General features: G+C 45.1%; 4 protein-coding genes across 7 annotated transcripts; 3 read left to right on the forward strand and 1 right to left on the reverse strand.

The window, feature by feature from the left end:
• The first annotated feature begins 2,299 nt into the window (after positions 1-2,299).
• LOC133888989 (heavy metal-associated isoprenylated plant protein 39-like) lies at positions 2,300-3,540 on the forward strand. The gene is made up of 3 exons (XM_062329418.1): positions 2,300-2,514; positions 2,633-2,708; positions 2,873-3,540. Exons 1-3 carry the CDS (start codon positions 2,503-2,505, stop codon positions 3,193-3,195), a joined length of 411 nt encoding a protein of 136 aa, XP_062185402.1. The 5' UTR covers positions 2,300-2,502; the 3' UTR covers positions 3,196-3,540.
• Positions 3,541-7,148: 3,608 nt separating this feature from the next.
• Positions 7,149-11,619, forward strand: LOC133888219 (actin-related protein 8). 3 transcript variants are annotated; one of them, XM_062328375.1, is made up of 12 exons: positions 7,152-7,786; positions 7,878-7,963; positions 8,301-8,371; positions 8,526-8,593; positions 9,318-9,379; positions 9,594-9,691; positions 9,933-10,014; positions 10,207-10,349; positions 10,507-10,655; positions 10,733-10,866; positions 11,012-11,130; positions 11,217-11,619. In XM_062328375.1, the coding sequence occupies exons 1-12, from the start codon at positions 7,440-7,442 to the stop codon at positions 11,307-11,309; spliced, it is 1,452 nt and encodes a 483-aa protein (XP_062184359.1). In that variant the 5' UTR covers positions 7,152-7,439; the 3' UTR covers positions 11,310-11,619. The 3 variants fall into 3 exon arrangements, with proteins under 3 accessions (XP_062184360.1, XP_062184359.1, XP_062184361.1); XM_062328376.1 differs by lacking the exon at positions 11,217-11,619 and having other exon boundaries at positions 7,149-7,786; positions 10,993-11,131; XM_062328377.1 differs by lacking the exon at positions 7,878-7,963 and having other exon boundaries at positions 7,654-7,786.
• Positions 11,620-21,000: 9,381 nt separating this feature from the next.
• LOC133887872 (ubiquitin-conjugating enzyme E2 28-like) lies at positions 21,001-23,127 on the reverse strand. The gene is made up of 5 exons (XM_062327866.1): positions 22,972-23,127; positions 22,801-22,880; positions 21,839-21,966; positions 21,586-21,690; positions 21,001-21,402 (listed from the first exon to the last, which is right to left on the reverse strand). The coding sequence occupies exons 2-5, from the start codon at positions 22,868-22,870 to the stop codon at positions 21,259-21,261; spliced, it is 447 nt and encodes a 148-aa protein (XP_062183850.1). The 5' UTR covers positions 22,871-22,880; positions 22,972-23,127; the 3' UTR covers positions 21,001-21,258.
• Positions 23,128-23,280: 153 nt separating this feature from the next.
• On the forward strand, positions 23,281-26,159 carry LOC133887871 (uncharacterized). 2 transcript variants are annotated; one of them, XM_062327864.1, is made up of 7 exons: positions 23,289-23,309; positions 23,581-23,763; positions 23,858-23,946; positions 24,039-24,249; positions 24,679-24,771; positions 25,168-25,255; positions 25,668-26,159. In XM_062327864.1, the coding sequence occupies exons 2-7, from the start codon at positions 23,651-23,653 to the stop codon at positions 25,944-25,946; spliced, it is 873 nt and encodes a 290-aa protein (XP_062183848.1). In that variant the 5' UTR covers positions 23,289-23,309; positions 23,581-23,650; the 3' UTR covers positions 25,947-26,159. The 2 variants fall into 2 exon arrangements, with proteins under 2 accessions (XP_062183849.1, XP_062183848.1); XM_062327865.1 differs by having other exon boundaries at positions 23,281-23,733.
• Positions 26,160-27,720: the final 1,561 nt, after the last annotated feature.

Here is a 27,720-nt window from a genome sequence, read left to right on the forward strand (position 1 = left end):
TAAGAATAAATTTGAAATTGAGAGATATTCAATTTTAAATCTCCATACAAAGAACCATAAAAACCATAAAACAATACATGTGAACTAATTTAATGCAGAGATCATTTTGAAAATAACCCTAGTGCAGTTTGGAATACCTAGTCAAGTTAATATATTTGAGTATGTATTTTTCCTTGATTTTAGTTGACTTAATTAAGTAAAAAAAGTTTTAATTTAGAATGAAATTTGCAATTAATTAACATGTTAAAAATCTCAGGATATTACAGGAATCGAGTAAGAATGACAATTACCTGCCTTAGCCTTAAGTCACTTCTCACTGAAAATCTCTATTGGAGCCAACGCCACCGATTTCATCACTTCGCTTCCTCCTATGGTTCGCCTCTGCACTCGATGTATGGAGACGAGTTCGAAGAGCAGAGCGACCGAGCAAGTCAAGCTCGAATAAAGATGCAACTTAACCATCTTCACCCCAGATCGAGCCTGGCTAGGCTGCTATAGTGAGCCCCATGTCCATGCCAGCGGCAATGAAATAGAGAAGCAAAACACTTACGCAAAGATATAATTTAGATTGGACAGAATTTATAGGTGACCTTTTGCAATAAAAATAACTTCTAAGAAGAATCTCGAAACCAGACTGATTTTTAAAAGATTTGCATTTTTCTCTTTCTCATAAGGCAAAAGGCTTGTGCAGCTTTTAGAACATATACTTCTTTCTTCTGTCGCAAACTTTTCAAGCACCTGATCCGGGCAAAGAATTGTTGAACATACGGAGGTGATAAAGTTTGTTCTGACGAACGAACGCACTATCAAGCCAGCCAACGCAACATGCGCGATTGATGTTTCCTTTGAATCTGCCTGAGCATGTGATCAATTGATGTTTCCTTTGAATCTGCCTGAGCACGTGATCAATTGAGTACTAAGTCCTAACGGAGAATCAAACATTAGCTAGATGGTGGGTGAAGGAGATTGTATCTCCTATTTATTAGATATTAAAATACTAAGTCTGCTTTTGGTATATTTTATTAAAGCAGATTTTTTCCCACGGTAGATGATATGTTTATCAATAACGAAATATTTATAATAATTTTATCAATCTTAAAACATCGCATCTTTGATTTTTTAAGTTAATATAAATATATGTATTATGACGTGAGCGTGTGTCTTTACGGGTGTTTCTAGAAAAACAATGATGAAGTCACCAAGAGGAGTCAAATCAACTCGTCCACAGAGTACAGTTAATGCTACGGTGATCGTACAATTAATGCACTAGATCCAGCTTCCCGGAAGCAACCTGTCTGCTAACGTTATATTTGTTTTTTAGCACTCAGTTTAACTGTTGCACCGTAACAATCACTTTCCCGGGAAATTCTGAAACGTGGCACTGAACAAGCGCACGTCTTCCGTCTTTCAGCAATTCAGCACACGGCGTGGACTTCACCGTTCACTAGCACTGCAGCAATAGGTAGCCCGGGCTCACTTCCACTAACAGCTACCTGGCGACAGTACTGCCACTAATCCGAGCCGAGCTCCCAAGTCAGTCAACATGCTGCCGATGGAGTCAGGGCTGTTTGGTTTTGTTTTAAGAAGCTAAGTTAAAATTTAGTTATTTCTATTAAATTTAGTTTTTGTTTGGTTTAAGATTAAAATTTGATCATATTTTGAAAAATTAGGTAGCTATTTTTTTAATAGCAAAACTAGACAATATTTTAGTGTCTAAAATAATCGTCTCGATTTTTGGCTCGTTGAATTTTTTATTTTTCTTAAACCAAATACTACTTGTTATGATTACATTTTAACATAATCAAATTTTAGTTTAACTTACTGGAGGCTAGAACCGAACAGCCCTCAGGCCCCAAGACGAAGACTCGGCCGGTCGTCGCGGGCCTCGCGGCCACTGTTCCCGTCAAGTGGTCACGTCTGGCGAGCGATCTCGTCTGGCGGGCGCGTTGCACACGGCACGGCTCCCTGCTCCCTGAGCAGCCGCCCACCCACCCCACCCCCACGCGCGGACGGGTCCAAGCAGCGCCGGAACAGCGCGAGCGCGAGCGACCATGTAGCCACGCGACGGTTTCGTTGGCGCGTCACACGATTCGGCTCGATCAGATCAACCAGCCGCCTTCGTCGGGGCTTCCTTGAATCCTAGCCTTTGCCCGAGCTCGACGCCGCTCCGTTTCTTTAGAAACCGGATCCATTTTCACGCTGTCATGGTGGGCCGAAAAGTCGTCAGTCCGCGACCGCGACGTTGATGCCCCAGTGCCACTCCCGCGGCCTCCCCTCCTGCTATAAATTCGCGTCGCTCTCCATCTCCTTGCCGTCCCAATTAAACTAGTATCATTTGTTCGTACCGTTGCCCGTCGAATTCACCGCCGAGACACAGCCCGGCATTCCATTTAATCAATTGCTGACATCGTATACGCCGGCCCGGGCAGAGCAAAGGCGGCCAGCCATAAGAGCGGCTGCTGGTTCGGCACGGTAGAGAGATCAATCCCGGTTGGCTTGGCTATGGCCGCGAAGGTGCGTAATCACTTGAGAATTCTTGCTTGATTTGCAGCTGTTATCAGCAAGCTTCCAGCTATTGATTGCTCGTACGGCCGCCGGTTGCTTAACTGGATTGTTGTTTGTCCTGCTGCAGAAGATCGTGCTGAAGCTGGACCTGCACGACGACAAGGATAAGCAGAAGGCGATGAAAGCAGTTTCCACTCTCCCTGGTACTGGCCTCCTTCCTTTATCTGCTCTGCTTCTGAGTCATGGAGGTGTCTGTGTCTTCAAAATTTGCAAACTGAACCAAAAAAAAAAAAAAAAACCTTTGGTTTGTGATCCATCTCCGAATTCTGATCTCTGACGACAAGAACTTGCTGCAACGCAACCGCAGGTATCGAGTCGATCTCCGTGGACATGAAGGAGCAGAAGCTGACGGTGGTTGGCCTCGCCGACCCCGTCGACGTCGTGGCCAAGCTGCGCAAGCACGGGTCCGCAGCCATCGTCTCCGTTGGGCCGGCCAAGGAGGAGAAGAAAGACGGGGACAAGAAGGACGGCGCCAAGAAAGAGGGCGATAAGAAGGACGGCGGCGGGGATAAAAAGCAGGACCCGCCCAAGCTCGTGGTGTGCCCGCCGTGGTATCCGCAGCACCCCTACCCACCCCAGTACGTCGTCCACAGCGCGGAGGAGGACCCCAACTCTTGCGTCATCTGCTGATGGCGACGATGCCGATTTCGCGGTCCCGTTTGTACATTCGTAGTTGGCCTGCCTCGAGCTCGATCGTCATCGATCGCTGGTTCGAGTGCGGTGGTTGGTTGTTGCGCGCATTCCTATCCTTGGGTTGGTTGGCCCGTCCGCCCGCCGTTATATGATGTAAGAATTATACAGGCGATCCACGAGTTCTTGGTTTTTTGGAGGAAAGTTCTTGGGTTTCTAGGCTGCAGCTCGACTGCTGATCAGCGTGTTGTGCAGTGTGCAGATGTGTTTTTGTCCTCCTATCCTCGCGCTGAGGCATGAAAATATTGAGTAAGGGTAATTAAGCATAAATTCCAGCTTCTGATATCTGAAGTTGAGTAATGAGCACATGCCATGGGTGATGATGTACTGTGTATGAGACAGTCCATGAAATTAATGTAAAAGGAAGACATATACCCTCGAATGATCTAGAAGTAGCGGACAGTGGACAAAATTCAACGGAGGCAAGATGAACTAATAAAATGGTTGAATGTAGGGATACGAGTGAAGTGAAATGCAAATATATCAATAGCTTTGGAACTTATCGCTTTCTTTGAAATCTTCAACCAAAAGTAGCTGTGTCGATGACTTTTAGCAAATAGTATGCACGTATGGATAGCAGTCTCGCGAATCCCCATCCAGGCCCTCACGCCATCCTGACTTCAATGTTACTGTAACGTTAAAGTTAGAGGAACCCGATCCACTAGCATCATAAAAATCGCTACCCTTTATGAGGTTGTAGCTTTCAAATAAGTAAATGCATATAAACGTGCAAACAATAAATATCTTCTATCCGATTTCCATCTGAAGATTAAGATTGATCTCATCGTTTCACAAGTGGAGAGATTATTTCACGATATTTTATGACTATATGAGTTTTTTCTACACATCAACCTCTCAACGGGTAGGATGGTAAATCAACTATAGCATTCAGATATGGATCAGACGGACGATATTCATGGTTTACACATTTACACCTATTTACTTGCTTGCACAAATTTTTTATCTTAAATGCAAAGAGGGGAAGATAAATATACATTTACTAGCAACTGTACATATGTTTCGTACATGTGAAATTAATCAGGATATAATGATATATGAAGGATAAATATTGAACGTCTAGGTATGAAATACAAATAATTAGGGATTGAATGTATTTTTAGAATATATGGAATGTAAATATTGAACATCTAGATATAAAGGAAATTTATGTGAGATTAAATATATTTTTAAATGAGGAATAGGAAGAATCAATGTACGTCAGCTATTTAATCAATTCAGATCGACGATGAAGATCATTAGATTCTATTACACCTTGTGTATTTTATAGTAGTATAAAAACATGAAACTAGATTGAATCCTCCCGAGTGATTGGCGTGTCATAATTGCAGATCGTCGTCTCGAAAAGGAAAGTTCGAATAATGAGTTTGAATTTGGTTTCTCGGGCTGAATACTTTAATTTTTTATCTGAAATGTGGGAAAAAAATTAGAGTTTCATGAAATGTGGAAAAATAAAACTGGAAGTCCTAAGTTTCGAATTGAAACTTCAACTTTACAAGTTGTTTTGTGGTGTAGGAGAAGAGGAAAAGGAAAACCAGCGAGTACTCGTGTCAAGGCATCAGAACAGGATGAGGAAGAAGCTGAAAATGTCTATTTGGTTTAAGGTGCAAATTAATTAATCTAAAATAACATTCTTTTGTTCAATTAATATCATTATTTTTATTAAATTGAACAATTTTTAAAAAACTAGTGTTATTAGTTGAATTAAAGAGGATAAATGAGTAACCTCCGGTTAATTAATTTGGATCCCTAATTTGGTTGGTCATGCGGTGGGCAATTGTCGATTAGGCACTCCCACAGCCAAACACCCACAATAACGAACAAATGCAGACGATCGGAAACTTCATTGTCACTCAATTTGCGTCATTATCTTTTAATTTATTAGGGGTGCTATCGTCTTTCAGACCATGGAATATCGCGGAATCCAGCTGAGCTCGACTCGAACACAAACACAGACCCCAGTGAGGGAGTGATCCGAGATGAGTGCACCGGTAGCAGCTGTTACGAACAGACGTACTTAAGCTTGATAATTTTTAGCAGTTAATCGTGTAATTAGCAGTTACATGCTGGAGGGACGCTCGTCGGAGAAAACCGACCCCAGAACAGATGGCTTATCATCCATTCCTCCAGTATAAATATGTAAACATTGTTGATTAATAATATAAGTTGAGATATTCCCTTTAATATCTCAATTTACTGTTTGATCTCTACTCTAATATATTATCAGACACTAGTTCTACCACTGATTGGCTACAACAATCAAGAACAAAGAGGAAAATCAAGAACAGAGAGGCATGAAAGACTCTCTCAGACGGTGAGCACTCCATAACAAATATATTTTGCTCTATTCATGGTATACCTGCATCTTCGTACTTCATCGTCGTCGTCTTACCACATCGTCCACGCCATCACCCTTTCTTTCATTGTCCGAACCATAGTACTATTCGACGTCGGCCTGGCCGCACCAGCGACCCAGTGCGTTCAACTGTACACGCTGCAGCCCCTGCGTCAACCACTACCGTTTGGCCACCGTCCTCTCTACCACCGGTTGCGCTGCCCTTGCCGCCCTTCTCTTTTGTAGTAAGGGCCACAACAGCCCCGACCACCGGCGTGGAGTCCTTCTATGCGGTGGCCGCAACCTCTACAGCGGTTGCCTTCGGCCCACCGCCCACCATGGTAGCCCACACGGTGCTTCCCCTTCTTCAATAGCACACCAGCGCCAGCAACGATAGGCTACTCATCGGAGGAGGACCCAGAGGAGTACGTCCCATGGGCGCTCTCCCAAACTATTCCTCCTCTGCAGGCTGTCCCTGACATCAACGCCCTAGCAGCAGCAATAGCGACGTCGTCGACCCCTTCTTCCTCCGCTGCAATGTCGTATCGTCGTCTTCATCGCTTTGCAACAGTGCCGACCAACCGTCGTCTAGGTCTTCGCCCTGGGTTGTGGGCTCGCACGGCCCGCGACTTCCCCTCCGACGACACCTAAGCGTGACCCGACATGCGCACATGCATGGGAAAATGAGCTTTCGGGCCCTTTCATGCGTGCGTGTGAAGGGGAAGGAGGCAATGCGCCCCCAACGCTGGTGACCCCATCGGTGCCATGAAGAAGGCGGCGAATCACGACGCTCGCGTCTAGCCTTTTGACCTCTCAACGTTGGAAGCCCGGCTTCTCAACGTCAGCTATGCGAGCCCTTTTCATCTCCGGCGACGTGGCCTCCATCCCGGTTGGCTCGGCTCCGACCCCTCTCTGGCGATGTGGCCTGTATCTCGACCGGCTCGACTCCAGCCCATCTCTAACGACACACTCTCCTTCTAGGTCGGCCAGGCTCCAACCCCTCACTGGCGGCGTGTTTTCCACCCAGGCGGTACACAGTGGGGGCGTGCGGTTATGGTTCAACCCTAATGACCCCCCTCTTGCTCTTTTATATGGCGTGAGGTGAGGGGGAGCCCGACCGAGCTTTGGGTCAAAAGGCCAAATAGATCGGAGCCCAGGTTGTCCCGTGCACGTGCACATGCTCATGGATTGGCTATTTATCAAAGGAAAATCTAGGTTTTTTCATAATTATATCCATGTCTAATATACATTGTTTTACAATATTACCAATTTAAGTTTTAGCTCTTATCTTTAACTGTAACTGTGTTCAATACTGTTTTAGGTTGTAAATTAATGTTTCAGACCATGTTTTATCTAAAAATTTGTTATGACATATGTATTTTCCCTTTGCATTTCCTATGATATATTACTACTTTATCATTTTTTAATTAAAACTCTATTCTTGCAAAAACAATTATTGTTTTAAGCAGAATAAAATAATACAAATTTAATCATTACCTGGTGCACTTGACATAGCACATGTTCCGAACCTTTGCATATTGGCCAGTGAGGGAGTGCACCGGTAGCAGCAGCAGCTCACCAAGAACAACGGGACCTCGGCCGCGTCACGAGCCGCGCACGCGACGAATATCCAATCCCCGAGCGCACCCCGTCCGGCCGTGTCCCGGTTCGTCTCCCCGGCCGTCCGTCCCTTCCAAAGCTTCTGGTTGCTTCGGCCTCCTCGGCCGCACCGCGCTTCGTCTGTCCGCATCCGCACATGTAGCGCTACCGACCGCCGAGCCAGTGTCATCGGGGCCGGCGACAGAACCAACGCAACCCGATCCAATCCCCCATGGCGATGCTGCTCCGCAAGGTGTGGGGCTCCGTGCTCACTCGCGCGGCGCCGCTGCCCGGCCCGGCGGCCTCCTCCCCGCGGGGCCGCCGTGCGCCGCCGGCCGAGTACTACGCCTCGCTCTCGATGGGCACGCTCGACGCCGTCCCGACCGACGTGCTCGTCCAGATCCTGCGCCTTCTCGGACCCGCCGACGCCGCGCGCACCAGCGCCGTCTGCCGCGCGTGGCGCATCCTCGCCTCCGATAACGACCTCTGGGCCTTCTTCCTCCGCCTCGGCCCCGAGCCCTGGGACCTCGTCGTATTCGCCGAAACGCACCTCGCTTCCAGCCCCGCCTCGGACCCCAGGTTCGTACCGCCTATCCCGTCTCACCCACTGTAGTTCTCACAATTGTGCTTCGCGCTCGCTATTGTACCTGACATCGCTACGCGTTTGTAGATTGTATTACAATAACCGGCCGCAGCTCTCGTTCAAGCAGATTTACGGCCTCAGAGCGGTGGTTCCGGGTTCTGTCATAGTGGATGGTAACAACTAGCATACTCCTGATAATACATGCTCTACACTCTGAAAAAAGAAAACATTAAATGCTCGGATAGTTGCGTACACTCACTTGATATATATAACAAAATAAACGTTATTACTGTTTGTGCATCTTCGGTTACTAGGCAAACTTATTGCATGAGTTTATCACAGAAGCAACTGGCTATGAAAGATATGCTATATTATGTATCCATATAAGATTGCCGTAATAGTCTGTTGAAGTTTAGCTCTTTACATGTGTGATGAAATGTGGATTGCCCTCCTCCTTCTTCTTCTTTAATTTCAGTCTTGGTATGTTCCCTGTTGTTTCTTTTATTGAAGGTGGATCCGGGTATTGCAAGTATGGCTGGAGCAAGTATGCTGCTCCTTCTGGGCGTTGCGCCACATTGATGGTAAGCTGTGGTGATTAGTGGTCAGGGTCTCATCCTAAAGGCACATGCCCATGAACATTGTGATGACCAATGTTAACCTACCAATCTCAAGATTTATGTTAACTGACGATAGAGAGATGTCATTTTTGCCATGTCTGTTGGAATTTTCACGCAGGAATTTGGTAACATCGAATCACCTATGTATGCAAGGCTTCGTCTCTTCTTCTCTACAGTATATACCAGGTTTTAAAACCAGTTCACATACACAGTAGTATGTTCTTTTCTGTACTGATCAAGCAGTTTAGCCTTAGCTGCAGCAAATTTGTCCGCTGGCAACCTTTTCTGGTCTTAAAGGGAATTTTATTGATGATTCGAGTGGGCATTGGGTGAAATTATATTGTACATTTTTTGTTATGTTTATGAAAACTTAGGCTGACTAGGCTGCCTGTTGTCAAAGTGACTGCACCATCTCTAGCTTTGACATGAGCATGCATGTGCACAAGTATTCTAGGATGTGTGCTCATTTATATTGCTGTTTGGATATTTGCTGTTGATAGTTCATGTTCCAATTCTATCCTTCTAGCACATGCTAGGAGATTACTCTTCCATGATTATTTTTATATTTGCTAGTATCTAAATCACGAAAACTTAAGAGATGATACTCTGTTGTCCCAGTATCCTTTACTGTACTGGGATATACAGATCTGTGTTCAACTCAAAATTCTAATCTGCTTTTATATTCACTTATTGGCATTTGTTGTAGTCTCTTACACAAAAGAAGCTAACCTGAAATGTGAAAATCATACTTTAGTTCCTTTTTTCCTTCGCCACTGATTTGGTTTGAAGTCATCAGGAGCTGCAAGTCTATCAATTTTTTTCTGATTAATCATCTCGTGTGGTGTTTAGATTAAATTCTTGCTCCAGACATATTCATTACATTTTTTCGTGCCATTCTTGACTCTTGCAGGATGCAAGTAAAGCCTTCCACTCAACCAATTATTGTTGTCCTTCCACTCTGCCACTCTGATGGTTTGTAATCTCACTTGACCCAACTTTCTAGTTTGTGGTTCTGCATTTTGACCATATTACTTACCTTCATCAGTATTATTGCACTACACTCGCGAAATATATTCATTGCTTCGTACCCATCAACTCTTTACATTTTTTTCCTTATTTTAAAATCGAATCCGTTACTGTGACCCATATATCCGGGTACCTATAAGTGTAATTCTATTTGTCACAGATACTGAGCCTGCTAGGGCCTCAAGAAAGCAATACAAGGAGACGCTGTACTCTGTCTTGTTTGATATGAATGTTCCTGCTGTTTGCGCTGTTAATCAAGTATGCATTCTTACATTCCCTTTGATTACTGTTTAAATAAACTGGATAGTTTTTTTCACCTTGTGATTTCTATTTAATTCAATCGTCGCTCGGTCGTGAAGCAATTTGTCCTTCGGATTTAGGTTTTCGTAAATTAGTTGGTTCATGTAATTGCACCATATCAGAATCACGCGTTTTGGTCCAAGCTGGAGCTGCCCAATTGAGATCATTGGCAGTGAGCTCATTGGCATTTGCTTTCCAGGCAGTTCTAGCTTTATATGCTTCTAAACGGACCTCGGGTATCATTGTCCACATTGGATTCAATGTCACTTCGGTTGTTCCCAGTAAGTAATTATTTGTATTCTTGCTTTTCTTTTGTAGGGTTCAATATTGGTGACAGTACTAATTCTTTTTCCCCCCAGTATTTGCTGTTTCTCATGAGATTGGGGAGCGTCAGTTATGCCATTTACATGTTTCAATTGCACATGGTGATGTCATTTACATTTCGTCATTCTGATGTAATATGTTTTCAACAGTTTTTCAAGGTAGGGTAATGCATGAGATAGGTGTTGAAACTGTAGGGCAAGGTGCCCTTAAACTTACTGGATTTCTTAAGGAGCTAATGCAGCGGAGAAATATATCTTGTGAGTCACCGTACACTGTTCGAACCATCAAGGAGGTAAAGTTTGTTTATGCCACAACAGTTGAAGTTATTTTGGGTGTACGGGCATTCTTCTTAGAATTTTACCTAATGGCCATGGCTACCTTTTTAAACATGAATATCACAAAATGGAGATGATCTCTAATATGTGGCTCTACCTCTCTCATATGCGAAGAAACTTTGCTACGTAGCGGCTGATTATGAAGCTGAGCTACGTAAAGACACACAAGCTTCTTGTGAGGTTGATGGTGAAGGGTGGTTCACTCTGTCGGAAGAAAGATTCAAGACTGCAGAAATCCTTTTTCAGCCCCATATCGGAGGAATGTATGTTATCTTCATATATAGCTTGATTCGTGCTTTTATTACAGTTCAGTTATGGTTGCTCAATGCTTACCTTGCAGGCGTGCTATGGGCTTGCACAAAGCAGTATCTCTATGTATGGATCACTGCTACAATTCAGAAGTGGTCGGTGATGACAGCTGGTACAAAACGGTCGTTTTAGCCGGTGGATCATCATGCTTACCTGGTTTGCCAGGTATTTTCCTATGCATTTTAATGCTGATATGCTTATTAGGTATTAATTGGTTTTTAATCAAACATGGAATGATGATGGGTAATGCTATTTATTCTGGATCGTGTTTATTTTTGCTGACACTGACAGATACCATGTAATACAACAGAGAGGCTGGAGAAAGAGCTGCACCAATTTCTTCCGCCATACATTTCAGAAGGAATAAGAGTACTTCCTCCTGCATTTGGCACCGATTCTGCCTGGTTTGGTGCAAAGACAATTAGCAATGTAAGGACATGGAGCCTTGAGCTTTGTTTGTGTCCAATTCATTGTTGGTATAGTTTCACTTTTACTAAGGGCTGCTTGAACTTTAGGTGAGTACTTTCAACGAGACATGGTGCGTGAAGAAGAAGCAGTTCCGCCAGAAGATACGTCGGAATGGTCCATCGTTTGTGAATTCTTGGTAATAAGAACCTCAGTAACGAAGTTACAATTGCACGGTAACGGAGTCCATGAGCAAGAAAAAGAAGACATGGGTTTTCCATGTAGCTGTTCCCTAAATAGGCTATACAACATCCAGGCCACTAGTATAGAAAAAACCAATATTTTTAAGTCCATATCATGTACATATGTACTATGAGCAAATGCATCCTTGATCATTGTTGTTATTGAAAGTGTATCTAGGTTTCTACGTGAGTTTTGTATAATTGATGGTGAGTTTTGTATAATTGATGATAAATGATTAAGAAATTAATAAGTTTGTTAAAGTTATGAATATATTTTAGTCCTATCAAAAAAGTTAAATGATGTGGCGTCTCTTACACTCAATAGATTTAAATTAATTTTATTTTTAAATTTGAGTATAGGTATATCGTACTATCAAAAAAAATACGTATAGATAGTATATCGTACTATCAAGAAAAATACATATAGATAGTATATCATACTATCAAGAAACATACGCATAGATAGATTTAAAGATGTTTTAGTGCTCAAATTACCTATTTAGACTAAAGAAGAGAGACATAAATTACCTCACGAATATCTCGTAAGTACTAAGTCTATAACTGGAGTCTCTAGGCTGATCTGGATACTCTAGATTATTCGTAGTTTTTGAACTCCAGCTCTAGCGGTTGTTTGGTTAGTGCCCTTATGTTTTACCCGGAGTCTTCAGGTTAACCTGGTTACTCTGGAATCTGTCAACCATTTGGACCCTCTGTATTGGGTTCCGAACAGGGCTTTTGTTTACGTGTTAAAGTGCCAACGTGGAGTTTTTAGGTTGAATCTGGATACTTCGGATCAGTATAAATAAACAATGTAATATTTAGTTTTTTGGAAGGGTATAAATATCCCTCCCTCTCTCTATTTAAGTGATGTTGTTGCTGAACCAACTTGAGACAAACACATTCATAGCCATTCAATAGCCCTTCTAAATCTTTTAGTGTATCAAATCTTGCAAGGTTTTGAAAGTTAGGTTAGGAAAGTGAGATTGAGTACTAGTGAGCATAAAATCATCTTTCGAGCACTTGAGTTTGTTATCAAACCGTCGATTCGCGTTCGTTACTTTTGGAGCTTAGAGCTCCTAGATGGCTAAATGTTACCCAGAGAGCACCTAGTGGAGTGTCTCGTGAAGTTTATGAAGGTTATCCTCGTCTCTGCAAATGTAGATTGCTAAGAGTTTTTGCATCAAGAAACCCCATCTTGATCACCCTTATCCGAGAAAGAAGAGACTACAAGAGGCTCACACCAAGTGTTGTGCTCGGTTGAATTCTTGCTCATGAGCTCATGGAGGAGGAAGCTAGTGAAGTTAAAAACCTAGTCAAGTAAAACTCAACCTCTAAAAACAAAGAAGTAGCATTTAAGGCAAGTAAGAGTAAGCAAGTTGAAGAATCAAACTCAAGTGAAGATAAGGGCTCTAATGACGAAATGATTGCTTTTTTTAAGGAAATTCAAGAAATTTATAAAGAAAACTGGCTATAGCAAGCACAAGAGAGACATGTCTAAAAGAAGAACATCTAAGAGAATTTGCTATGAGTGTGACGAAGTCTACCACTTTATCACCAAATGTCCTAATAAGAAAAGGGCAAGGACAAGGAAGAACAAGTCTTTCAAAAAGGACAAGTACAAGACCCCATAAGAAGAAATATTCTGGTCAAGCTCACATTGGCGAGGAGTGAGACTCCAACTCCGATGATGAAGGGGTCACCATCATCGCTGTTGGAGGGTTAACTCCTGTCGCAGGGATCCTGAGGGATCCCTTTTTAGAGATTCGATCGGAGGGATGATCCTGAATATGTTTGCCGGAGAAATAAATGGGTATAAATGCGATGGCTGGCGGGGTGGAATGATCTAGTGCGGAACGAAGTAAATGCACTGGGGTTTAGACAGGTTCGAGCAGGTTCGAGCCGCACGGAGGCGTAACACCCTACTCCTGTATGGATACTATAAATGCCCTGGGAATGTCCCTAGAATGTTTGTCTATCCTAGAACCTGGGGCTCCTTGTTCTTCGGTCTGTGTGTATCTGTTGCCTTGGGTGCTCTTGGACTTCTCGATCTTCTCTACTTCCTTAACTGCTTCAGCTTTCCCTGAGCCAGAACCACCTGTCTTTGTCCGTGCTGCCGGCTGCCTTAAATACCTGCCAGCAGTAGCGTGCCCCGAATGGGAGGGCACGAGTTTTAAGGCACCATAAATGGAAAGGGCGTCATCATAGCCTCTGTGCGAAGTGATTGGGGGTGGAAAATGCGTCCCGCTCCCGGTCATCCGTCACCATAAATACACTGGCAACGGGCGCCGTGGAGAGGGCCCACCGGGCAGCCGCAGAGCGGCCCGGCGTGCCCGCCCTGTCTTGTTCTCCTGCCACAGCAGCGCGGCAGACGGAACGCCTAGGCCCTTACGACGTTATCCCAAGACGTGCCGGATGGCACGGGATGAGACCCGTGCATTTAATGTCCTCACGCCCTTCTGCCAGAATATGGCAGGAACTGACACCGAGCGTGGTGGGAGTAGTTGGAGGTGACAGGCCGCGCGTGCTCTTAAATGCGGCCTCGAGCCTTTGACTGGCTGACACCTCATCATTGGGCCCCTGTGGGGGCCACCGACGGAGGGGCTTCCTGGGTCGTTGGGGAACCGAGTGCTCGGGGGTCACTGTTCACCTCCCCGAGCACTCTCTCCCGAGAACGCCCTTCCTCGGTCCTCGGGGAACCGAGTGCTCGGGGACTACTGATCACCTCCCCGAGCACTCTCTCCCGGGCATGTTTGTACGGATCATCGGGGAACTGAGTGCTCAGGGGCCGCGGTTTGTAGCCCCGAGCACTCTCTCCCGGAACTTTCTTCAGTGGGTCCTCGGGATACTTGGGTGCCCGGGAGGCCACCGCTCGCGGCCCCGGGCACACTTCTCCCGGTACTTAGCTTTCCTGGTCATCGGGGGACTCGGGTGCTCGGGGGTCACCGTACACCTCCTCGAGCACTTTCTTCCCGGCACTTAGACTTCGCAGATCATCGGGGAACCTGGGTACTCGGGGACCACTGATTGTGGCCCCGAGTGCCCTCTCCCGGGACTTAATCTTTTTTGCCTTGCGGAGGAGACTCCGCGGGATGGAGCCACGTGACGGATTGCTGGCCTGGCCTCGGGATTCGGGGACCCCCGGTTCCTGATTCACCGACAATCGCCATCTGCTCTTCTACACCGATAAATTCACTTTTTAATGACATGAGCGACGACGATAACACTCTCAAGTATCTTATGACAAAATGGTATAAGGTAAAATCACAACCTAAGCTCCTATATAGTGATGATGATTGTGAATCTTTACTTAAAGGTTTAAGTAAAAATATCATGTCTAAAATAGAGGAGCTAATGGAAATGATAGAGAGTTTAATGGAGATTCTTGAGAAGCAATGAGCCTTGAAAAGAAGAGAAACCTTAAATTTGAGGAGTTTCTTGCTAAAAAGAAAGAGAAAGTTAAGAAATTGACCAAATATTTTAATTTGGTCATTATCTCAATTGTGAGTCTAGATGGTGGCAATTCTACATTTCAAAAGAAATTCAAATGTTTAGGTGAAACTCATAAAACTCTTGAAGTGTAAATTGATGTTCTTAGGAGTAACTCTTCTTCCTCTAATGATGCGATCTTACTCTCTAATGTTTCCACTAGTTAAGGTTGCTCTCGTTGTTACTATGTTGATATAAATATTTGTGCTACTAATATTCAATCTTTACAAGTATTATAAAAGGAGAATGAGGGGTTAAATACCTTGGTTAAGTATATATTTATCAAGACAAACAAATTCAAAGATGCACTATACAAGATCATTGAGACCAAGGACAATAAACAAAAAAGAGGTATTGTGTTTGATATGCATACAAGCAAGCCAAGTGAGCGTGTGGTGATAAATGGCAAGAAGTATCTCAAGTTCATCAAAGGAGGCAAGCAAAGTGATCTCACCAAACAAGTCAAACAACTCAAGGGTCATGCACCTCAATCTACTTTTTATGCATCTTATATTTTAAAAAGAACCACCATGATAAAGTTATCACTCTATATGTTGGTACCCGCACAAAAGATTGAGTTATAAAAATATATGTGGGTGCTAAAAGTATTTGTAACTAGCATAAAATGACACAAACAAATTTGGGTACCTAAAATAAAAGTTTAACTTATTTTGTAGGCATACTCATCTGATAAATCAAATTGGGTGCTTGATAGTGGATGCACAAATTATCTGACCGGAGAGAAGGGAATATTCTCATCATTTAAAGAAAATGAAGGATCTCATGAAAATATCGTTTTTGTGATGATGGGAAAGGAGAGATAATTGGTTTAAGTTAAATTGTTATCTCCAATGATTATTCTAATTTAAATGTGTTGTTAGTCAAATATTTTAGTTACAATTTATTATCCGTATCATAACTTTATGAAATAGATTATAATTATCTTTTTAATAATAAGGGTGTGATCGTCTCTGTAAGTAAAGTCTCCTTAATAGCTTTCACTGGTCGTTTGAACGGTAAACTTTATCTTGTTGACTTTTCAACGGATGAAGTAAGATCTAAGACTTGTTTGATTGCTAAGTCTAGCATGAGTTAGCTATGACATCGCCGACTAGCCCATGTTAGCATAAAGAACTTGTTTAAAATTCTAAAGGGAAGCACATCCTAGAACTAACAAATATTTCTTTTAACAAAAATAGAATTTATAGTGCATGTTAAACGGTCAAATAAATTGGAGCTTCTCCAAGAATGTTATGACGACCACAATGGCACTATTCTTCGAATGTATTTATTTGGACCAATCGCCTACATGAATATTGACGGTAACAAATATGGTTTGATTATTATTGATGATTATTCTTGTTTCACTTGGTTGTTCTTTTTGCATGATAAGAGTGAAACAAAAGTCATATTCAAGAAATTTGTAAGAAGAGCTCAAAATGAATTCGATGTAAAGATAAAAGGGTGAGAAACGACAACGAAAACGAATTCAAAATTACACAATGTTATAGAATTTTTTGATAAAGAAGGGACCAAACATGAATTCTTTGCACCCTATTATCCTCAATAAAATGGTGTTATCGAGAGGAACAATACGACACTCATAGAGTCGGCAATGATCAAGCTTGATGAGTATAAGATCTTTAAATCAATTTTGGGGGAGGCCATCAACATCACATGTTATATCATCAATTGGTTATATCTCCACAAGATCTTAGAAAAGACCGCCTACAAGCTTCTAACCGGTAACAAGTCTAATACCCCCTCTGATTGCAAATGTAGGTCGTTTTAGATTTATGCACAAGGATTAATAAAGTAGATCAAATGACCTTGTTTCCCTTTATTTATTATGTATTGGAAAAGATAACTCATTCATTTGTGAGAGTGGTAGCATTTATTAAACAAGAGCAAGACGGGAACAAAAGAGAAAAAAAATGCATAGAAGTTCGAGAATGACTTATATTTAGAGAATAGTTGAGGATGCTAAAACGACCTATATTTGCACCCAGAGGGAGTATGTCTTATTTTAAAACTTTTGGTAGTAAATGCTTTATTCTAAACAAGAAGACCAAAAGTTCTAAGTTTGATACTAAGGTAAATGAAGGTTTCTTGTTTGGTTATAGATCAAATGCCTACGTTTACCGTGTTTTCAATAAAATCATCGGTTATGTTGAAATCGAATGTGATGTGATATTTGATGAATCTAATGGTTTCAAGTGGAAGCAAGTTGATTCTAATGTTTTAGGTGTTGAAGAAATTTCAAATGAGACAATTAAGAAGATGACAATTAGTGAAATCAAATCTCAAGAACCCCAAGAGCAACAAGTGGAGCCACCAACATCAACTTAAGATTAAGACCAAAGTCTAGTTCATGATCAAGCTCATAATAACTCTAACAAATTCTTTTATGGTGATGATGTGGATGACATTCAACTATAATCCTAAGTGCCACATTCAAGAGTTTATCAAAGTATCCAAAAAGATCATCCAGTTGACAACATCATTGGTGATATAAAAAAGGGATAATCACTCGTTCTAGAATTGCAAGTTTTGTGAATATCACTCTTTTATTTTCTTTTTGGAACCTTAAGGTATAAGATGCATTTGGAGATCCAGATTAGGTAATGGCGATATAAGACGAGATCAGTTTGGTCATTGGTGTAAAGATCTAATCAAAATGTGATTGGCACAAAATGTGTCTTCCACAACAAACAAGATAAGAACGAGATCGTGACTAAAAACAAAACAATGTTGGTTGCTTAAGACTTCACAGAAATATAAGGTTTAGATTTTAGTGAGACTTACGTTAGGCTTGAGTCAATTCGTATATTATTTGCTTATACTACTCATTATGATTTCAAGTTACATCAAATAGACGTTAAGAGCGTATTTCTTAATGCACCTATCTCCGAATTAGTAAGGAAACATTTGGATTTAAAGATCCCAAATATCCTCATCATGTATACAAACTTTATAAGGCGCTCTATGAACTTAAGTAAGCACCTAGAGCATGGTATGAATGTCTTAAAAACTTTCTTGTTAAAAATGGCTTTGAAATAGGCAAAACTGATACTACTATTTTACTAAAAAGTTGATAATAATTTATTTATTTGTCAAATATATATCGATAGTATTATATTTGATTCTTCTAATCAATTATTTTACGAAGAATTTAGTATGATCATGATCAAAAGGTTCGGGATATCAATAATGAGGAAGTTGAAGTTATTCCTAAGTTTTCAAATCAAACAACTTAAAAAAGACATTTATATGTCAAACTAAGTGCACCAAAAATATGCTCAAAGAGAGGCCTTTAGCGGCAGGCTGGAGGGTGAAGTCTGATGACTGAGCAGAGGCGGGCCTCCGGCGGCAGGACGACACAGATCCAGGTGAGGTAAGCATGGGTCTATCAGTGGTGGGCCCTAGTGCTAGCAAATTCGGCGAGGAAGACCAGCTCGTGGGCGCGGTCGAGCAGCGTCGTTCGAGAAGCGTCACACCGCGGCCATCTGCGAGCACGAGAGGGTAGCGGATCCGCCGCAGGAGGCCAGCGTAGAGGAGGCCTAATGGTGCGTCGGAGACACCGCCATCGCGCACCACCCTCTCGGCCGCGGCTGCTCCTCGCCATCCACCGGCGGGTGCGGATCTCCAGTGGGTGGGGAGGCAGCAACATAGAGAGCGGCGACACGTCCTCACGTCGGGAGCGGCGGGCTAGCGGGAGTGCAGCGACCGCCTCCCTCTCTTCTTGGATGGGCGCAACGACGAGCTAACTGATGGTAGGCGAGCCACGATGCCGTCCCGCTGGAATAGCATGGCCCCCCTATGCAGATCCGACAGTGAGAGGACCGGATCTGCTCGGTGGCGCCATGTCCCTGCTCGGATCCAGCGATGAAGGGGGGAGGCGAAATGGAGCAGGCACGGCCGAGTGCCCCAGCAGCGGATCCGGCCATGGGCAGCGCATGCGGACGGTGTTAGAGCCCGATAGAGCTTGCTGGTGCTTGACGATCTACAATTATATTACAACTAGGTGGCCGCTGTCAGTGACATGGGAACCAGGGGTCCTCGAGTCCCGAGGCCAGAACAGCGGAGTGCCACGTGGCGCCCTCCCTCGGGGGTTATCTCCCCGAGGTCCGAGAAGACCAAGTCCTGGGAGAGGGTGCTCGGGGCCATACACAGTGGTCCCCGAGTACCCGAGTTCCCCGATGACCCGAGAAAACTAAGTCCCGGGATAGGGTGCTCGGGGCCGTGCACAGTAGTCCCCGAGCACCCAAGTTCCCTGATGACAAGAGAAGTCAGTTCTGGGAGAGAGTGCTCGGGGCCGTGAACAGTGACCCCCGAGCACCCAAGTTTCCCGAGGACCCGAGCAGTCAAGTTCCGGGAGAGAGTGCTCGAGGCCGTGAACAGTGGCCCCCGAGCACCCGAGTTCCCCGAGGACCAAGAGAGGGCATATCCGGGAGAGAGTGCTCGGTGCTATGAACAGTAGTCCCCGAGCACTCACAGTTCCCCGAGAGCCTGAGAAGTCCTTCGCCGGTGGTCCCCACAGGGGCTCAGCAGTGAGGTGTCAACTGGTGAGAGGTCCGATACTGCATTTAAGAGGGCGCGTGGCCTGTCACTTCCAACCACTCTCCCCACGCTTGCTGTCAGTCTCTGCCACGGTCTGGCAGGGAGGCGTGGGGACATTTAAGGCGCGGGTCCCATCGCACGTCATCCGGCGCGCCTCGGGATAACGTAGCAGGGCTCGAGGCGCAACGCCTGCCACCCTATTGTGTTAGGCTCGCTCTGACCGGGGGGGCACGCGGGGCTGCTCGGTGGCTGCCCGGCGGGCCCTCTCCGCTGCGCCCGCTAGGAAGCAGGATGATGACGACGAAGACCGGACGGGGTCGCATTTTCAACCCTCCCCGTCACCTCACGCAGCAGCCCATTATGGTTACTTTCCATTTATGAGGCCTTGGAACTTGCGCCAATCCTTTATGGGCACGCCACCCGCCCCACCGGGTATAAAAGAGGGGCGGGCTCCACGGAGAAGGACAAGTTTTGAGAACACCGGGGCACATCAGACGAGCTCTGGACGACGACGGAAGTAGCACGAAGCTCTAGACTTAGACAAATATTCTTGTAACACAGCAGATCTTCAGAGAGACATTCTCAGAGCATTTATAGCATACACACATGAGTAGGGTATTACGCTCAGTGCGGTCCGAACCTGTCAAAAAATCCCCTAAGCATTTACTCCTCCTGCGTCCGATCATTCCACTCCACATGCATCTCATTTACTCCCATTTATTTGATGTACGAGACGGGTTCAGAATCACCCCTTTGGCTGAATCTCAAAGGAGGTCCCTCCGGATCTCCGCTTGAGAAGTTCACCCTCCGACAGCCGTCCTTAGGAGTAGAGATCAATCCTCCCGAGGGCAGCATCAGCGGAAGAAGATGAAGCTTCGGTTTGAATCGAGGATTCGAGGAGGACCTAGAGCCATGATACCATGTTAACAGTATAAAGGGGACGAAACCTGGAAAAAGAAAAATACACTTTTACCCTTAACAGTATTGAAGTCATCTCCCTATGTAATCCTTTATATTTATCTATTAGATCTTGGTACAGTTCGAAATATTGTTACAGCCAATAAATTATTCTGTAGATGAGATAATCTCTTTCGCTGATGCGATCATAATGCTGGTTGCATAAATTCATGGATATATTTTTCATGGCCGGAGCTTCTTGTTGGTAATGCTTGGTCCTCCTTGTGGCTGTCGTTCTCACTTCCGCCTTCACTCCAGCCACCTTGCTGCACATACATCAGCAAGCTCCGGGGCATGCTATCGAGAAGTTCGTCATGACGTAAGCCGCCGCGGTGACCTAGCCCGCAGCGGATCTGAGCTTTGCAGGAACTACGGATTTGATCAGGAAAGAGGTGGATGGGAGACGAGCAAAAGCCAGAACCAAACAACTCTTTCCAGCTTTGCCTCTTGTCCGCCTTCTCGCACTCTGCATGCCTTTATAGTTAAAAGAACCAAACACACTCAATAACTAATTTGGCTGGTATACCGAGGAAATCCACGATGGAGCTGGTTGTAAATAACTCATCCTGTATTCTTTGGGAGTTCCAACTAGCTCGTCAGGTTCTCAAAACTCGGCGCTGGATGGGCCCTTGAACCCAGATGACGCAAATTTAATAAACAATGCAAGCAACGGACGCCACACAGGCACACACTATATAAATATGATTAAGGAGGCAACTTCAGATAATGGAACACTCAGGTAGAACAGACTACCAGACTCAAACGGACTTCGCAAGGTAATACATATGAGTTCAACAGGACGCAATAGGCCTCAAAAGTCCATTCATACTTGTTGGGGAGAGACTTGGCTGGTTATTTAGGTGATATCGTTTGGCGGGTTCGGACACATTCACCAGTTGGCCTTCTTCTAGCCCATGGCATACTTCTGCGTCCAGGAGCGAGCAGTGGACTCGTACTTGGCCCTATCAGTCTTGTACATGTGAGCAATCTCAGGCACAAGCGGGTCATCAGGGTTCGGGTCCGTGAGCAGCGAACAGATTGAAAGGAGCACCTGTTAACACAAGAACAGAACAAAAGCAAATCAGCAATATAGCCACAGAACTATTTTTGTAACCTGAAGTTATCGAGGATCATAGCTAGAAAACCTGATGGATGAGCTAATCAGCTCACGGCACAGAGAATATGCATGAAAACGACAAGAACTTCAACAGAAGACATAATGTGGATGATTCACCTTTGATATGGTAAGAGCAGGGCTCCACTGTTCCTTGAGAATGTCAAGGCAAATGCTTCCGTTGCTGTTAATGTTCGGGTGGAACACCTTGGTCCGGAATGAGACCTGCAAATAAGTTCATCTGAACATTAGAATCCAATAAACAAGTTAACAGATACCAAAATATTTGTTATCTGAGGATGTACAACTGTAACTATAGTATACAAGTATACCAGGGAGCTGGTATTAGAAATCTGATATTTAGAGAAATTACCTTGGGTGGTTTGAAAGGATAATCCGGTGGGAAATGAATGTTCACCAAAAATACACCACCGGCAAATGGGCTGTCCGAGGGCCCCATGATAGTGGCTTGCCAATGGAACATGTCCTCCCCAACAGGACCTGGAAAACATAACCAGTGAGTACAAACTATTTTTAAAAACTCTAAACTGGCCAAGCAAGCACAATGTAACAAGGAGTACAACAGAGTCAAACCTAATTTCCTTTTTTGTGTGTTTTTGGATGTTTGGGGGGGGGGGGGGGGTATTTGATTATTATATATAAGTCATACCTATATCCAATGTGCACCAAAGATCTAGTACATTCAAACACACAACACGTAATAATCAATTACATGACACAAGTAATACCTACAACAAATGCCAAGATTGACTGACTATTTCCGTATCTATCAAGAATCAAGACTATCTCACAGATTAGCGACAAAGGCTGCCTATTGCAATCTTCCGCACGTGAAAAACATCCTTCTAGTGGAAGGCCTCCCCGTTGCTCTAGTGAATAATGTCCAGCTTTGTAGTGCTTCTTCCTGGTCCTAGAATATGACTCCGTACTGGGTTAATTCTGATTGCTCCTTGCTGTTAATTTAATGGCTTTTGGTAATCGGAGAACATACAGTATGCTTACATAAAACCTACTAGTCTGTTGTGTTGTGAATTGGTGATAACTCCACAAGCCTTTCTGTTATAAACCGATTTTAAACCTATCATCGAACTGAAGAAAGGACACTGACAGTCTAACCCTGATAGGCCATCACACTCATGTGACAATAGATCATAAGTAGTTTTGAATCATCATCACAAAATAACACACGGCTCATAAAGCTTCTACAAACAGCTTCCCGTTCATGCCACAACACATACATCACACAACAAACAACTTGTTCATCGCAGTATGGCCAGATCTGGACGTAATCTATCATGATAGAGAGCAAATCACCTGCGCTGCAGGAGGTGGGTGGGTCCTTCTGCAGGTCCTTCAACTCCTTAAGGATCCTCTTCGACGCCATGGATCAAACCCTAAATCCCCCAAAATCCACAGCTCAAATCAGACCTAGGGCTCCACAGATCGAAGCGATCGAATAGGGAGAGGGGTTCGAGGGCCGCGTACCAATCGAGGTCGGGGGACTCGGGCGGGGTGGCGCTGGGTCGGTGCGGCGGCCGCCTCCCTCTCTTCTCGGGGGCGAGCGGCGGCGACGGTGTGCCGTGTGGGCTTGGCCACAAACGGGAGGAGGCGAGGAGTCGGGGATTTAGGTGGGGGAGCACGGGGGTCCCTTATATAGGGGGCTACGGGAGGGCGTGGACCGTCCGATGTGGAATCCGCGGGCGCCGACGACTCGCGTGATGCTTACGCTGGACGCGCTCAGGTTCGCCTTTTTTTTTTTAACGGCGCTCCCCACAACTTGCACGGCCTTCTAGCAGTCCGGCCTCCATGCCCATCCGTCACACGTTCGCTTTTCGGTGCTTTCCGAGTTTTTTTAGGGAAAAAAAAGAGGAAAAATCATTGTTCGATGAGGGTTTGATGTGTTGGGATTAACACACTTCTTGCAAAGAGAGATCTGTTTTAACTCTATGAGTTCAATACAAATATCTGTATTTTTTCTTGTTTGTATCTAGTATACAACTCTTTTTAGATACAACTTAGCTAGATTCTCATTTTTAAAGAATAATAATTATTATTCTTTTGGAAAACGAAAAATGATTATCTTGCCAATGCTAGCTCCGTCAACAATACAATTAGAACAATCAATCAATAGAACCATGTTTTGGTGGACCAAGAGACACAAGTTATGAGCCAGCTGCTAACGATGTCGGCCCTGGCGGCGAGCCGCCGCCTCCTCCACCTCCGGCCGGGGTTGGAGCTATGCCTGAGGTCCCGTGCCCTTACCCCCCTCTCCTCCTGGTACCTCTCCAACCTGCTCCCCACGCCGCTGGCCTAACTCCTCTCGATTCTCAGCACCCAAATTCACGCTCTGCTCAAATGTTTTCTTTACCAGGGCAAAGGGGGTGGCTCGTTTCCGGCACGAGCCTCCGCATCGGAAGCTTGTGAGCTGCCGGCGAGATTCTTACAAAGAGGGGAATGCGGGTGAGACCGTGATAGAGCTGCGGAAATGGTTTTTATTACTGTTCTTTAGACTGTATTGATATAGCCTTGCTTTTTTGGTTTTTGCCCGTCAGAGATGGATACGGCTAGGCCGAATCCGGATGAACAGTTTAGTAATTGCAAGGATGGCAATGGCGCAACCCTGGAGCCCATGGAAAATAACTTTGCCGGTGAGTTTGCGCAGCTTTCCTTGGAAGAGGAGGTGAGTGACGATGTGATGTCCGGGATCAGCGAAAACGTGGTGCAAGATGTGGAGAAGGCTGCGGTTGAATTGCTTTCTGCCAGGTGAGAACTGATATATGATGTTCTATTCAGTATCCACCTAGAGAGGTTGAAGGAATCTCCCTGAAACTCTGCTCGGAAACACGGTGTTTATCTGGATGATGTTGCGCTATTTCAATCTGTAGTATGAACTGTTCATCGAGTATAAAATAATGTTCTGTAGGTGATGTGTGCAGATGATCTTGATGGTTCAGGTGTCATATTGAACTATGTGAATGCTTATCCCGCTGTCACCACCTAATTAATCTGTTGAATTTGCCAATTTTTATATAATGATTTTGTTTTCCTTTATTTTATTTAAGTACCATATATAGTATAATGGAAGTTTCTATGCTATAAATTCAGGAAACTGACATTTTGCTTTTTTTCTTCTATGTCACGGTGCCACTATTGAAAATGAAATCTGAAATATGCCTTCTCTCTCTTGGGCAGAGCATTTACAGTCTCTGAGCTTAGGAAGAAACTATGCAGTAAGAAGTTTCCTATTGATACAGTCGATGCTGTGATTGCTGATTTCAAGTCAAGGTAATATTGTTTTCCTGTTGGCTATGCTGACATCAGAAGTTGAATACCATGGATCATCATTTTAGTTGAATCAAATGGGGTAGATGCACAACTACTCATTTTCACCAGTGGTGGTGACAGCACAATGATTATCCACCTTTACAATCTGTGGAACGTAAGTCCTAAGTCTGGAGTGGATCCAGTGATCCAATTGCTTCTGGATGTTGAATCCTCAAATTTTGTAAAGGGTCTTCATAAAAAAAATTTATACCAGAACTTGAATGTTAAATCTAGCAAGTACTTTTAGCTGATATAGCAAGGCAGTAGGCATTAATATATCGTTTTAACAATAAATCTTTTCTTTGCCTAGGCCCCTGCTTATATTATTTACAATATTTTCTTATTTTACTTCTGAAGAGGTTTGTTGAATGATGGTTTTTATGCGGAATCATTTTCGCGATCCCGGTGGCTGTCATCAACTTGGGGTCCAAGGCGAATAAAACAGGCTAGTATCTTTTTTCGCTCTTCTCCCTTTCTGTTGTTCTGAATGAAACAGTCGACAGACCTATCCCTGTTTTATTACTGAAGCTCTTTGCTATGAGTTGATACCTATAAATAAAGTTGGAGAATCCTTCTCGTCATGATCTGTTAACTGCTAGTTACTGCATTGGGAATTCTCTTGTGCTGTCTCCATATATTCCCAGGGTAAGAATAATCTCCATACCTAAAAGTAGTTCAGTGAAGTGAAAGAAAAGTAACTTTATGAAGCAACTTTATATTCTGATGCCTTCTGAAAGCAAATTTTTGCTACCTGTGTTCTAGCTCTGCTCGTATATTTGATTCCATGCTTTGCATCTCCACTGTGAAATTTCTGTAGCACCCATATTGTGATTTGACACTTCCCGTTCTCAAATTAGGCACTTCGACAAAAGGGGGTGCCAGAGGCGGAAGTAGACCAGGCAACAAGAAGAGTGTTCCAGGATGATCACGGCCATGGAAACCAGACAACGTATGGCATATCAGAAGCTTCCATGGATCATCTGTTTGCTCAGGCATCTAAACAATGGCAGCGGGGACAAAGCTTGCCCCTGGAGAATCGCCGCGCCCGACTGGTGAGATGGCTTCAGTACCGGGGGTTCAACTGGGCTGTGACCAATGCCATTGTTAGGAAGCTGGAGGCGCAGCACCCTCCCTGAGCCTTGTGCTTTGCAAGTTAGTGTGTTATTTTTGTGTCAAGTTGGCGATGTAGTAGGAGCATCTGTCTGCTCTAGCTATCTGGTTTCCGATGAGCGATGAACCTGATCATTCGTTTGCCACGCCGACACAATGGTTAACGGTTCATACATTGGTTGCAGCAAAGTTTGAAACGTGATACAAAAATCTCTACTACTTCAAAAGTTTCTAAGGAATTCTTTCGAATGCCCCAACTTCATCTGTTGGCGCCGCACTTGTTCGTCCGGCCGTGTCTTTGTCCTGCATTCCGCGTCCTCCCCCACTCCATGTTTCGCCTGTCTCGCTATGTCCACTTGATGCCACTTTGCACCACAAGATTGTTGCTGAGATCGCCGGATCCACACCGGAAACAAATCGCCCTCCCTGCGCCTGATCGGATCCCGCGCACCGTGAGTCGGACTGTCTTCTTGGGTCCCCATGCTGCTCCCATTTGCACCACCGCTGCCGCATTCCATCCCTCCCACCTCAACCATCGCTATATCCCGTCTCCATTTCCCTTCCCTCCCGCCCCCACCACCGCCGCAAGCCATCCTCTCTCCCTTCCCTCCCACCTCCACCACCGCTGCCATGGCGTTGTGCGTGGCGATGCGGTCGTCTCCCGCGTTAGATCCAGCACGCCCCCTGGTGCTCGGCGGAACGTCCCATCGCCCGCCGACGCTAATGCCGGACACCCTCTCCGATGCCTTCGCCGCCACCGTCCTCTCCTCCACCGACAAGCTCAACACACTCCCGACGGGCACGCTCTCGCCATTCTCCCCGCTCCCGCACTCCTCCAAGCACCCCACTCTAAGCTCCTCCTCAGGCTCCTCGGGCTGTCTCCCGGGCCCACCTCGCGCCTCCCTCGGGCCTCGCCTCCTAGAGGAGCCACTCTAGCGAGATCCTGCTCCCCTCGGATGCCCCTCCTCACGGCGCGCCCCGAGCCACCGCTGCACCGGCTCGGCCCCCTCATCTCCACCTCCGGCATCAGCGCCAGTGCTTGCTCTAGCTCCACCACCTCGCCGCTCACAAACGCGCTCCCGGCATCTACCCCTCCGACCGGCTCGCCAAGTCGTTCCCCTCCTCCTACTCCATCACCACCTGATCCGAAGGGACCTATTCCTGAACGCCGAGAACGAGAAGCAAGCGTTATGATCCCCAGATGCTGTTCACCGCCGGATGAGCTCCCGCATCCTGGACACAATGCCCTTCGTGCGCTCCGCCATCGTCGTCACCTCCGGCGAGCCTGAGCCTGAGCCTGAGCCTGAGCCCTCCACCTCCGGCTCCTCATCGATGACGGGAAGAACTCTGCACGCAGCAGACTCAACAGCGCCACTACCGTGCCCCATACTGATCTATCCTTTGTGATGACTTCATGGCGCCGGCCCCTAGCTCGCTTGGTCTCACTCGTCTACTCCACACGTCCATGAAAATCTAAATTTTAGTTTAGATTTTGCTTCGATCCTACACTTTGGTTCAGTTCCCATGAATGGAAATGGCCTGATACTTGTGATTGTGAACATCATCACAAAGCTATTCCGCTTGCCATGTTCTGATTCTTTTTGTGGGACGAACAAGCATTCTGTCGCAGCTAGCTGCTGCCAACCGTCTGCATGAAAAAGCACCTGTGTCGCAGCAGCAAACATCGTGTACAGATCTGCCTGACAAGAAGACGGCAGCATTCAACCATTCAACTCGACATGAAGTCATGAACACGGCGCAGCTGTTGTATGAGGCACATGTGAAAGCAACTTTGAAGCC

The sequence above is a fragment of the Phragmites australis genome, chromosome 13 (assembly GCF_958298935.1).
Source record: "Phragmites australis chromosome 13, lpPhrAust1.1, whole genome shotgun sequence".
In the NCBI taxonomy this organism is placed as follows: domain Eukaryota; kingdom Viridiplantae; phylum Streptophyta; class Magnoliopsida; order Poales; family Poaceae; genus Phragmites; species Phragmites australis.